This window comes from Malaclemys terrapin, chromosome 13 (assembly GCF_027887155.1).
Source record: "Malaclemys terrapin pileata isolate rMalTer1 chromosome 13, rMalTer1.hap1, whole genome shotgun sequence".
Taxonomy (NCBI): domain Eukaryota; kingdom Metazoa; phylum Chordata; order Testudines; family Emydidae; genus Malaclemys; species Malaclemys terrapin.
Genome location: NC_071517.1, coordinates 32,995,681 through 33,009,239, shown reverse-complemented (window position 1 = coordinate 33,009,239; position 13,559 = coordinate 32,995,681). Strand labels below are relative to the sequence as shown.

General features: G+C 46.6%; 1 protein-coding gene across 1 annotated transcript; it reads right to left on the bottom strand.

Moving 5' to 3' along the window:
• Positions 1 to 375: 375 nt before the first annotated feature.
• LOC128848285 (L-amino-acid oxidase-like) lies at positions 376 to 13,340 on the bottom strand. Its single transcript, XM_054048195.1, has 7 exons — positions 13,328 to 13,340; positions 11,292 to 11,515; positions 10,147 to 10,253; positions 9,324 to 9,525; positions 5,427 to 5,480; positions 1,929 to 2,059; positions 376 to 1,189 (listed from the first exon to the last, which is right to left on the bottom strand). The coding sequence occupies exons 1-7, from the start codon at positions 13,338 to 13,340 to the stop codon at positions 376 to 378; spliced, it is 1,545 nt and encodes a 514-aa protein (XP_053904170.1).
• Positions 13,341 to 13,559: the final 219 nt, after the last annotated feature.

The following is a 13,559-nucleotide window of genomic DNA, read 5'->3' as shown; positions in this document are numbered from 1 at the left end:
TAGGCTTCCCTCTGCTCTGCGCTGCTAGAGATGTGGGCTCATCTCCAGCTCTGCCACCCAAATAAGCTAATTCCCTGCCTTTTAATGCCTCCAGCAGATGGAGCATTTGCTGCAGGTGTGACAAGTCGGGGCTGGCTGAGCCCAAAATAATCCCTTAGCTCCTTGTTGCCCAGTGTGTGGTTTGTACACCCCATCATAGGCAGGCACTCTCTTTTTTGTTCTGTGTTTTTGGAGGGACACTCACAGCGGGACACCGAGGCGCTACCACCAGCACAGCCTCAACAATAATGATGCTCAATGATTAGCAGCGCAATTTTTAATTCCGCAGTCAGAATCCCCATATGTTTGTACCTTCACCAAACACTCATAAATCCATTACAGTTCATTTTCTTTCAGTTCTTTCTGTTGCCACCTAGGTGATTCATTGATAGCGCCATGGATGTTTCTGGCTGCTCTCACAGCAGCTTTCATAGCCGTTTCGATCCAGGCATGAGGTTGAGCGGTGTATTCTCCTGCAAAATAGACCCTCCCTTCATTCTGAAACAAAGCTTTGGAGTAGTCAACAAACTGATATGGGGTTAATGAAACATATGCTCCCATTGAATATTTGTCCAGGCCCCATTTCTTGATCACATGTTTATCACAGACGTTCTGGATATAATTCTTGGGCATTTGGTGGATTTCTGCCAGGTCCTCCAGTACCACATCAACACACTTTTCATCACTAAGGGGAACGAAGAATTCAGCATCATCATCCCAAGTGTAGGAAGCCAGGATCACCCCCACTCCACTGGAGAAATTGTGGCTGGGGTAGTAGATGAATCTGGATGGGCGATCAGTGATTGACTTCCCATTATAGATTCCATCCTTCTCCCAAAACTTTTCCCTGCAGACCAAAAAAATCTTCACGTCCTTTGAGTAGTGGAGGGAGCGCAGGGCCTGGGTCTTGTTGGAGGAAAGAGGTGGAGAAAATTTAATGAGCCGTGTGGCTTTTGCTGTGGTTGCGACAAGGACATAGTCAGCCGTCACTGAGGAGGGGAGCGATGTGCGTGGCCTGCGATAAAAAACTCTCACTTTTTCATTGTTGTGTAGTATCTTCACTGCTGTGGACTGAAATAGAATATCCCTATGCATACCCTTGTAGAAAGCCTCTGGAAGCTGATCGAATCCCCCCGTGATCTCATCAAAACTGAAAGAAAGGGAGTGGGGGGGGGGTGGAGATGATGGTAGAAGAATTACAGCTTCTGTCAACAGTTCTCTGCATAAATATCACAAAAATAATAAGCGGCTCTGCAAGGAGCTGCTTAGCTGAAGATATAATTTACCCCCCATCCCCTCTTCCTCCAGTGACTACTTCAATTCCGGCTTCTTTTATTACAGGCAAGTGCCAGGTCTGTGGTAGTTAAGGCTAAGACCAGCTTTCTGTTTAAAGCTTCACTCTTTGACATGATCTAAATTCTGCATGATTACTAAGATTGCCTTAGAATTAAGTTTGCCTCATGGGGACTGGGTAGGATTAGTAATCCTAATTTGGGGTCATTTGACCAAAGGGTTCCCTTGATACAACAGAGTGATGTTCCAATATCACTATTACAGGTACTCTTAGTCAGAAGTTAATTACTGAATTCCATAGGAACTCTCCCCATTAGAAGCCATAGATAGACACTTTCAGTAATGTACAACTCATCCCTTGTGAAAGTGTCCCCTGCCTTGTATAGCTAGAGAAATATAGAGGGCAGATGTTCACTACTATGACAGTTCAGACCATCGGTGCCTACTTGAACGAAGGTAACTGGCCGCACTGATAGATGGATGAGATACATCTATCTGCTTATCAACCTCATTGTATCAGAAGTTGGATGGATAGATAGATAGATACATGTTCTTCTCCATATAAAGCAAGTAATTAAAGATACTTTTCTTCTTACCCGTCTTTGAAAGCAATATCGTCCATGACAGAGTACAGAAAAGATATGTGAAAACTACCATCTATATTCAGCAAGTCACCAATCATGTCAATGGCTCCTCTACTTAATTTTCCTTCTTTAATCAAATATTCCTGGTTGGGGAAAAGAAGAAGGGCAGAAAGTGCATGCATATCATATCCACATTGAAACATGACAGCTGAAGAGATGAACATAGGAATTATTCAGTACCCTTAAGGGTTAGCCAAAGGTCACACCCATAGGGACACAGAGACCCTTTGGCAAACAGTCCCCTGTTCTTTGCAAACATCTCTCAGCTCAGACCTGACAAACTGACTACACCAAAAACATCTTACAAGCTATTTATCTATGGAGAGTAACATGTAAGGTATCTGCAGAAAGCTCAAAACTTGTCAAGATTCATAATCATGGCGGGATGTATGTATGGGTAATATTTAAGGAATAAAGTATTTATACTGAAAGTATGCTTGATGGACTTGGGGTAAAAATTAGTCACCAGGGGTACTGTGTCCCTCTGCTTTGAATGACAACTCATTCAAAGCAGAGGGACTTATTCCCCTCCCCCAGTCAGCCAGGAGGTAATGCATGGTTCTTTTCCCTACCCTGGCCACATCCCAGAACAAATTAACAAAAAAGACCATTATAACAGCCAGGAGATTGCCCTGGCTAAGAATCAAGGCAAAAGACTTTCAGTGTAAATAAAGTGTCAGGGAAGGCATTCGGGATTCATTCACTGAGGAAACCCTTTAAGGCGGTGGTCCCCAAACTGTGGGGCATGCCCAGAGGGGGGCTTGATAGGGCCCAGACCAGCCCCCATTGGGGGCAGGGAAGGAACACCACCCAGCCCAACTCTGCCCCCATCTCTGCTCCAGCCCAGCCCTAACCCCAGCTGAGGCCCTGGCTTCGGCTTCTGGCTCCCAACCATGGCCCAGCCCTGGCCTCAGCCACGGACCACAGCCTGGCTCCCGGCTGCAGCTCAGCTCCCAACCATGGTCCCAGGTCTGGCGGTGGCTCCGCTCCTGGCCCTGGCCCCAGTCACAGCTCTGGCCCTGATCCCCAGCTCCCAGCCCCTGGTCCCACTCCCGGCCCTGGCTCCCGAGGGGGTGCAGACAGATTACACTATGGGTAAGGGGGAGCATGACATAAAAAGTTTGGGGACCACTGCCTTAAGGAGCAGGGGCCTTTCATGAATATTTTGATGCTGGTTCTGGTGAACCCAGTCAACTTTGCAACAGACTGAGCTTTGCAGGGGAAGCCTACTTTAGTATATTGGAAAGGTAACTATTGAGAAGGGTACACCCAGCTTTGTGTTTTATGCTTTTATGTTCTAGCCATTTGCTTCTATCACTTTCTCTCAATTCTAGTTAAATACTTATTCTTTCTGAAACAAGCCTTTCGTTCTGTTCTAAGTGCTCACAAGGGCTATGTGGTTTACAGGAGTGGTGATTTAAAGTAAAACTGGTAAACTGAGGTACACTGCAGAGGATCTGGGATTTCTGTGAGTAGCCAGCGGCAGGGACTGGATATCACAGGAGAATGAGTCTCGGGGATTGGGTTCACATACTGTTAATCACCTGCAAGGCAAAGCTACGACTGGCACAGCCCAGAGGAGAGAGCTTGAGTGACTGGTGGTGTCAGGGATCTGCCATCCAGCTACCACAACAAAGAGTTCCTTGAGCTGGAGGCAGGGAGAAACAAAGTGACTTAAGCCTTGTCTTCACTACCGCGCTAAATCGGTGCTGCTGCCATTGATACAACGGCATCGATTTAGCGGGCCTGGTGAAGACACGATAAGTCAATGGGAGAGCGCTCTCCCGTCGACTTCAGTACTCCACCTCAACGAGAGGTGGAAGCTATGTTGATGGGAGTGTGTCTCCCATCAACATAGCGTGGCAAAGATCCGATAGAAGTCGATGTCATTTACGTTGACTTCAGTTACGGAACTTAACTAGCGTAACTTAGATCAACTTCCAGTGTTAGTGTAGAGAAGGCCTTAGAGTCCCGGGTGACTGGAACACCATTCCAAACATCAACTACCCTCCTGTGTGATTTGCCAGCTTCCTCATAACCAATCACTGGAGTAAAGCTGATGATACCATTCAGGACACAGGTCCTCATCCCTTTTGATTCACCACGTGAAATCCTGACTCCACTGAAATCAATGGGAGCTTTGTCATTGTTTTCAGTGGGGCATGATTTAATTCAGAGTGTCCATAGCAAGATTTTATTGCCTTTGATTAAACAGCCGTGGTCCAGGTCACACCTCCTACAGCACTGGTTCTCAACCAGGGGTACACGTATCCCTAGGGGAACGCAGAGGTCTCCAAGGGGGTACATCAACTCATGTAGATATTTACAACAGGCTACATAAAAAGCACTAGTGAAATCACTTACAGTACTTGTTGACTATGGATCTTGTGCCAGTATTTAGCCTTAGATGGAGTTTACCACCAGCTTTGGGATACATTCCCAAGCAATCTGACTCCAAGAAGACCTGGTCCCGGTGCGCCGGAGGCCACTACCGGCCTCACACTGTCCACGGGCACCTCTTCAAGAGGACGTGAAACTGTTAAGAGGTGCCCGTGGACACTGTGAGGCCGGTAGCAGCCCCCAGCGCGCTGGGACCAGGTCTTCTTGGAGTCGGGTTGCTTGGAAATGCAGCCCGAAGCTGGTGGTAAACTAGTGAAGTCAGTGCAAACTAAAATTTCATACAGAAAATGACTTGTTTATAGTGCTCTATATACTACAGACTGCAATGTAAGTACAATATTTATATTCCAGTTAATTCGTTTTATAATCAAATGGTAACTATGAGAAAGTCAGCAATTTTCCAGTAATAATGTGCTGTGACACTTTTGTATTTTTAGATCTGATTTTGTAAGCAAGTGGTTTTTAGTGAGGTGAAACTTGGGGCATGCAAGAAAATCAGAATCCTGAAAGGGGCACAGTAGTCTGGAAAGGCTGAGAGCAACTGTCATACGGAGTAAAAATAATGTTGGGCAGGTACACAGAGGAAAGATATCTCATTGAAATAACCATGGATGAGATGAGGACACATAGCTGGATGCCACTCAGAGACCCAGGGTGAGAAGAAGAGATGCCAAGTGGGTTACATAGGAATGGAGGAGGGTCCTGTCTTCATTACACAAATACAGGGCAGAGGGGAGCACAGAGACCATTTGCTTTCTACAGACCGATGTCTTGGGTAGGGAGAGGCAAAGAAGATGTGGATCCGTGGCCCTGCCCTCCCCTTTCCACAAAGCAGAACCCGGAGGATCACAGGGGATTGTATGCAAGGCCCCATGAGGCAAGTGTGTTTCCACCACATAGCCAGGAGGTGTAGGAGGATTCAGATGTAATACCTCCTACCATGGACTGTGTGAACATGGCACAATCTGTCCCACAAGGAGTTGCATTAGCTGGTGTGAGGAAAGCTTTAGGAGATCAGGCACAAGATAGTGGAATGCCATCTTCAATTACCTTGATGGAAAATGAGTCATATTTCTCTTTCAAAGCTCTGCAGTCTGTTGTCACCTGGGGAGCAACAAAGAAATCAGTCACTAGTTTCACAATCACAGCTCTACCTTTGCAGATTGGTTATTTTCCCTGTTTGCAATCATGTACTCACGGATGGTGTCCTAGTGCATATGCCCAAGTAGGCAGGACATGAAATGACTGCTCAGGTGAAAGAGCTGTTAACAAGATCTTTTTAATGGGGACATAGGCGCAGACTTCTCCTCTAGCTGGGGGGTGCTTGCCCCCCCCCGCCCCAGGCCTTGCCCCCACTCCACCACCCCCCAAGCCCCTGCCGCTGTTCCGCCTGTTCCCACCCCTGCCCCACCTCTTTCCGCCCCCTTCCCTGAATGCGCCCCATCACCACTCCTCCCCCTCCCTCCAGGAGCCTCCTGGATGCTGCGGAACAACTGATCAAGGCAGGTGGGAGGCGCTGGGAGGGAAGGGGAGGACTTGATCAGCGAGGCTGCCAGTGGGCAGGAGGCACTGTAGGGAGGGGGGAGCTGGCTGCTGGTGCTATGCTAAGCACCCGCTAATTTTTCTACTGGAGCACCCACTGAGTCGGTGCCTATGAACAGGGATAAGGAGGGGAAATTTTTGTTTTCCTTTCCTGAAGTTCTCCAGCTGACTCAAGTTTCGCTCAGACTTTTTGAACAATAAAATCAATAGTTTAATGCAATGTCTACAGTAGCACTTTTGCTGGTCAAACTTTTGTCTCAGTGGTGTGAAAAAACACCCCTCCTGACGGATAAAAGTTTCACCAACAAAAGCACTGGTGTGGACAGCGCTATGTCAGTGGGAGAGTTCATTGGGGGTTGTCATAACTATAAAGGGAAGGGTAACGGCTGTCCTGTGTACAGTACTATAAAATCCCTCCTGGCCAGAGACTCCAAAATCCTTTTCCCTGTAAAGGGTTAAGAAGCTCAGGTAACCTGGCTGGCATCTGACCTAAAGGACCAATAAGGGGACAAGATACTTTCAAATCTTGGGGCAGGGGGAAGGCTTTTGTTTGTGTTCTTTTTTGTGAGGGCGTTCGCTCTCGGGACTGAGAGGGACCAGACATCAATCCAGGTTCTCCACATCTTTCTAAACTCTCCTATTTCAAACTTGTAAGTAAATAGCCAGGCCAGGCGTGCTAGTTTTCCTTTGTTTTCTCAACTTGTAAATGTACCTTTTACTAGAGTGTTTATCTTTGTTTGCTGTACTTTGAACCTAAGACTAGAGGGGAGTCCTCTGAGCTCTTTAAGTTTGATTACCCTGTAAGGTTAATTTCCATACTGATTTTACAGACATGATTTTTACCTTTTTCTTTAATTAAAAGCCTTCTTTTTAAGAACCTGATTGATTTTTCCTTGTTTTAGATCCAAGGGGGTTGGATCTGTATTCACCAGGAGTTGGTGGGAGGAAGGAGGGGAATGGTTAATTTCTCCTTGTTTTAGATCCAAGGGGGTTGGATCTGTATTCACAAGGAGTTGGTGGGAGGAAGGAGGGGGGATGGTTAATTTCTCCTTGTTTTAGATCCAAGGGGTTTGGATCTGTATTCACCAGGGAATTGGTGAAGGTTTTTCAAGGCTTCCCAGGGAGGGAATCCATTGAAATGGTGGCAGCGGACCAGGGCTAAGCTGGTAGTTAACTTAGAAGTTTTCATGCAGGCCCCTACATTTGTACCCTAAAGTTCAAAGTGGGGATACAGCCTTGACAGGGGTGGTTTCATTATGCCGATGGGAGAGCTCTCTCCTGCCAGCATAGAGCAGCTACGCGGGAGACCTTACAGCAGCGCAGCTGCAGTGGTACAGCCGTGCTGCTGTAAGATCCATCCTGTAGACATAGCCTAAAGGTTAAAAGAGAACCAAATTTTTCAAATGTATTTAGTTGTTTAAATAGGCAGATAGGCATCTACTGGCATTTTCAAAAAGCACCTAAGTGTCTTTAATCCCATTGAAATCCCATTGATCTTCTGGAAATATCACAAGAGGCTAGATTCGCAAATGGATATAGACATTGCAGTGCTCCCTCTCTCGACACCTAACTTTTAGGTGCCTAGAAAATCACTGGGATTCACACAGTCACATTCTCAGGCTCCCTACACAATGAAGGGAGGAAGAAAGGTTAGGCACCTAAGAATGGGATCCACAAAAGGCAGCAGGCTGAGCCAGCTACACCTGCCAATGGGAGATGTCGAAGAGAGGGGTGTGTCCTAATCCCTACCCCTCCCAGGGAGTTCGACGCCTATCACAGCTTGGGGATCTCAGCTGTGAAGCCTCACCTGGAGTCAGGAGCCTAAGGCGTGTCTTGAAATCAACAGCACCAGCCTCATAGCTTTTCCCAGGGGTTTGGATACTCACCGAGAATGTGGGAAACCTCTAGTGCAAGTCTTCCCTCTATCTGATCAGCAGTGGGGTTTTGAATAGGGGTCTGTTCCTCTCAGTTGAGATACTGGGCCCTCTCTGGTGACGCATTCACCCATGTCTATATTGGGAGGACTTCTGGGGCCATTTTCCATGGTTCTCTGTGCCATAGTAAGCTGAGTCACTCTATGATTCTTTCCCAAAACCCGTTTGTATTTCTGGGCTCCCGGGGCAGTAGCGTCGCCAGGTTCTAACATCAGGGGGAGTGAACACATTAAAAAAGGCGCCATTCCAACCCTTCCCCAAATCCCCGACCCCACCTCCTCCTGGGGCGTGCTGCATTTCCCCTACACCCCCCCTCTCTGGGAGGGAGGGGGGAGCAGCAGCACGCTCAGGGGTGGAGGAGACAGAGCGGAGATGAACTGGGGCAGGAGGGTGCGAGGAGGGCCACCCACGCCGCAGCAGGTAACCCGGGGGGGTGCACAGGGGAACCGCTTCCCGCCCCAGCTCACCTCCGCTCTGCCTGAGCGCGAAGCCACCGCTTGCTTCTCCGCCCTCCCAGGCTTCCTGCGTGAACAGCTGATTCATGGGAAGCCAGGGGGGGAGGGGTGGAGAAGCAGAGCGGGGCAGAGCGTTCAGGGGAGGAGGCAGAGGCGGAGCAGAGGTGAGCTGGGGCTGGGGGGCAGGGCAGGGAGCTGCCGGTGGGTGCTCTGCACCCACCAAATTTTCCCTATGGGTGCTCCAGCCCCGGAGCACCCAGGGAGTCGGCACCTAAGGTGCCACTTTTGGAGAATGTGCTCAGGGGGAGCGGCTGCTCTCCCTGCTTCCCCCCAGCTACGCTACTGACCCGGGGATGGTGATTGTGGGAAGGCATTGGAGGACTATCAGAACTCCAGGGTTTTAGCTTGCATCTTCACTGCACACACTGAGTTGCCTACTAGCTCAAGTGAACACAGACTCTTAGCTCTAACTCATACCCTCAGCCATAGGCACTGGCAAAAAAAAATTAGCGGGTGCTTAGCACCCACCGGCAGTCAGCTGCCACCACCTACACACCAGCACCTCCGGTCCAGCTGATCAACTCCTCCCACTCCCTCCCAGTGCCTCCGGCCTGCTGTGGTCAGCTATTCCACGGCATGCAGGAGGGGCTGGGAGAGGGGGGAAGAGTGGGGACAGGGCGCGCTTGGGAGAGGGGCCGGAACTGGGTAGGAAGAGGTGCAGAAGAGGTGGGGTGGGGATGGAGTGGGGGCAGGAAGAGGTGGGCTGGGGGTGGGGCCTGTGGTGGAGCAGGAGTGGGACCTTGGGGGAAGGGGTTGAGCTGGGTTTGAGCATGCCCAGGGAAAGGAGAAAGCCAGTGCCTGTGCCCTCAAGCCATGCCAGCTAGCCTGGGTTGAAAGGACCACTTAAGTTGAGCAAGATGGTTTTGTGTGTGGATGAGACAGGGTTTAGGACCAAAGTCTAACTTTGAAGTGAAGACCTATCTACAGTACATGAGTCCATTCCACAACACACATACCTTATCCAGTGTCTGGTCATAAAGTTCACTGGCAGATTTCCCCCTCTCTGTGGGAAGCAGAGGGTATTGCAAGATATCAGGATTTCGGTCAACAGCTCCAGATCTTGCCCTGACGTTGTTAGCCAAATACCAGGCATTGTCATTAGTATTATAGAATGGGTTCAGTTTAAGTTTGAATTTGGTAATAAATTCACGCACAATCCTAAAGAAAAGAGAAGGAGTAAAAAGAGAAAAATTCCGAAATAAGAAAGAATGTTATATGCTCGGATATGGTCCTGAGCATGAATGGCCCAATCCTACCTAGGTAAATGACATTATTTGTGTGTCATATGACCCCAAATCCATATTTTACCAAATCCACATTCAACCTTGTTTTGCAGTAGATGAAAAATGTGAATAACTATTTCAATAACAATTATAAATATGTTAATAATAAAAATTTTAGTTAAATGTGTCATGAAACATTTTGCTAAAACTGAAACAAAAAAATACACTAAACAATTAACTTTTGAAAAAATGCCATTTGACATTTTGGCTGGTGAAGTAGATTGTCATAACTCAACCCACTCTGCACTTCTGCCCGCCCACCCAGTCCCATCCCATCTATGCAGGAAGAGTTATAGCTCCATAGAGATTTCAGTCCCTGCACACAGACTGACTATTTGATGCAATGCAATTAATCCACATAAGGAAGCAAGGGGAGATTTTAACCTACTCAAATTTAAGCCTTCAAAGATTTTTTTTCTTGGAATTATCACAAAAGTCTTTAAAACGGGGCTTCTACGGTTCTGAACAAGGTTGGCAGGTGAGGACTGTGTATTACCTATGGTCTCTCGGCAAACGCATGGCTCCCAGCTCCAGGTACCAATCTTTTTCTCGATAGGTCAAGATACGTCCTCCCACACGGTTGCTGGCTTCCAGAATCAGGACCTAGTGGCAAAATGCAGGTCATGATTTTCAATCCCTTGCTGGTACCTAGTGGCTGTAGGTAGGGCTTGATTTATCCCACATCCTTTCTTTTGTAAATGGCCATGAAAGAAAGAACATTAATGTTTTATCAAAGTAATTTCAGGTGATATGTAAGCATACAGGCCTTGATTCAGGAAAGCAGGTACGCATATGCTCAACTTGAATTTCAACTTCATAAGATTTAAGCATAGGCTTAAAGTTAAGCATGTGCTCAAGCATGTTTCCAGAATCGAGCTGTATTCCTGCATTGGGTACTCAAGGAACACATTCCAGTATGGAAGTTTTCATAGTAATAGTGATTTTTCCATTCATTATTAATACCAGATTTTCAATGAGGGAGGTTTTAAACCAACAACATCAACTAAGCACTTCAAATATAAATACATAAGTTATCTCTATTGACTTTTCCAGACTCAGGGGCTGTAGTTCTTGGGTGATTTTGAGAAGAGGGAGTAGAGGATGTTTAGGCAATCTAAAGGGATAATGGATTTTGGTCTTTTCCATGGCCCAAGACAATAGCTCTTTCTATGGAAAAACAAAACAAAACAAAACAGAAAGAAACAAACAAATGAGTAAGAGCGAAAGTTTAAGTTGTTATGGGATAGTTAATATCAGTTTTCACAGGTAGAGAATTTTGTCAGAAATATGTGAACTGTTAGGGCATTTGAATCTTTTGGAACATTTACTTAACTAATCACCATTTCCATAAAAGGTCGTGATTAGAATTTTTTTAGCTGCAGCATTATTTTTCATACAGCTATGCTATTATTTCATTAATAACCTTAACTTCAAGGCAATGAACATGTTGTCTGGAAATCAAAATAATAGATTTCTGTCCTTCTCTTTCTTTCTCTCTTTCGCAATTCACCCAGTTTACTTAAGTTCTCATCGTTTTGTTCTTCAGCATTGTTTACTCTATCAAAAAGGAATGATAAGACTATTTCAGAGGAGCACTGCCTCTCTGGCCTGTCTTTGGCTCCTCTTGGTCATTATAATTACCTCGCAACCAGCATCCTTCAGCAGTTTGGCAGCAGTGAGTCCACTGATTCCTGCCCCAACAATCACCACCTTCTTTGAACGACACGATTTTTCCAACCCATTTTTGGCAATATCCACAAGTTCTTCATAGTCAGAGTCAATAAAACATTTTTCCCACTCCTTCAGTTTGTGAGGGAGACGGTCCGAGCTCAGGGCTGCTACAAGGAGGAAGAGCTGAAGAAATACTAGAAAGAAGAGATGCCAAGAAAACACCCATGTTGAAGCAAATTCACTCTCTGAGACCGTGCAGCTCAGTAACATCACTGGCATGCTACTCCTCATCTCTAGGAAGAGGCTAACAACCTCAAATGCAGAGCTCTGTTATATTAACAAACCAGGAATGTTATTACATCCAATACAATCAGCGTATAAACCCAGAGAAGGGAAGTCAGTTCTCAAATCCTCTCACAGTTCATGCATTCTTATAAACTGTAAAATATAAGAACGGCCATACTGGGTCAGACCAATAGTCCCTCTAGCCCAGTATCCTGTCTTCTGTCAGTGGCTGGTACCACACGTGGCCCACCACCCAGTCTACCATTGAGGGTCCTGGGCCCCACAGATTCACTTAGATCTGTGCATACCACAGGGATGTGATGATTTTGGGAGCCAGCCATGATCTGAGAGAATAGTGCAGGAGAAATTCATCTACCATGGACAATGTGACTGAACAAGGTCTTCAAGATTTAACTTCATGAGGTGAATTGAGGAACCTAACCAGAGTCTCTGCTTTATGCCATTAAAAAAACCTCAGTTCTGCTTTTGCTTTCCATAATTCAAGATAAGTTTTTTGTTTTTCAAAATGGAAAGCTGTGATTCCCCCTCTCGATGACCATGAAGGAGCTCTGTGTCCTGTGGAGTGTAGTTACGGACGGATCACACAAAGAAATATGTGGTGCTTGAGATCCCCAGTCCCTTAACCCCTTACAGCTTTAAAATTCAAATAAACACTCAGAATTCTGTCTGGAAGTTCACACGTGGCCAGTGCAGCTTTCAAAGCAAGATTATTATGGTGTTCTCAATGGACAGCTCCTTCCAAGTGAGCACCCAAATTTTCCACTAGTATCATTTTCTGACTGGTCTAAACTGAAGGTGACAAAAGCATGGAGGTCCCACATTTCACAGCAATGGTGACTCTGCTCAGCAAAAGCAGATGAAAGGATATATTAATATGGGCTATAACTCCATCCTGAGCATCCACCAGCACTCATGGACCTAACCAAACCCCTATATTGAGTTTCTAATGGTGTCCAGCCCCACCAGGAGACGAAAGGTCTACATGGAAGGATGTTCCCTGATGCTTTTTTCTCACCCTTTTGAGCTTCCTTTATCTCCCTTTCCTGCTTGATGACTCTGTTGACTGCTTCAATACAAATTAAGCAACGCACACAAGCCTCTGTTTCAGACAGAGCTGTTTGCCAACCTCAGTTTGCGACATGAGTTAATACAGTGGAATCGTAAAACTGAATCTAATCACTGAGCCACAGCCATGGAAAGTGCAGAGCTGCTATACCTGCGTCCCACTGTAAAATTGATTTACTGTGTCACTGAGGCCAACTGCAACTGAAAATACCACACTGGTGTTTGTTTCCTCCTAAATTCACACTTAAAGAGGTGTAGAGGATTCCAGGAGAAAGTCAATTGAAAGTGAGGAAGAAAAAGACAAAAAGAGAAAGACGATGAGAGAGAGAGAGGTGTTTGTCACCCGGCGGATCCCCCGCGAGGGGCTGGCGGCCCTGAGCCAGGCTGGCGTCTGCAGCATCCAGCAATGGGATTCAGACGAACCTATCCCGCGGTCAGAATTGCTGGCGGGTGTGGCTGGGAAGCATGGACTGCTCTGCCTCTTGTCTGACCGGATAGACAAAGAGGTCCTCGATGCAGCAGGGTCTAACCTTAGAAAGATGTGAAACACGAAAGCCCATTGATACAGTAAGATGTGCCCAAAGGAACAATATATCCCATCGCTCTGAAAACGCTCAGAGAAAAGTTTCACTCACAGAACCTGTCCATTTCAGATGGTGGGTGGAGTCATCCAGTTGCTCTCTTATTTTATACCCACCTTTTATACAGACCAACTGATAAATATCCTATCTGATATCCTAACTGCTGACTCTGTATCTAATGAAACTGGGAGATGACTGTCACATGGTTTTATAGGACCTCCTCCTGTGATGTGCTCATAGCCTGCAGGTTTCTCTGAGTTGAGTCAGCTCCATCCAGGCACATGGG

What these genes read in the sequence shown, in the direction of transcription:
- LOC128848285 (XM_054048195.1), bottom strand. An exon ending in TGAAGGATGCTGGTTGCGAG is followed by an intron (nt 10,254 to 11,291) that starts GTAATTATAATG and finishes TTTTGCCACTAG; the next exon opens with GTCCTGATTCTGGAAGCCAG. An exon ending in ATGACCAGACACTGGATAAG is followed by an intron (nt 5,481 to 9,323) that starts GTATGTGTGTTG and finishes GTTGCTCCCCAG; the next exon opens with GTGACAACAGACTGCAGAGC.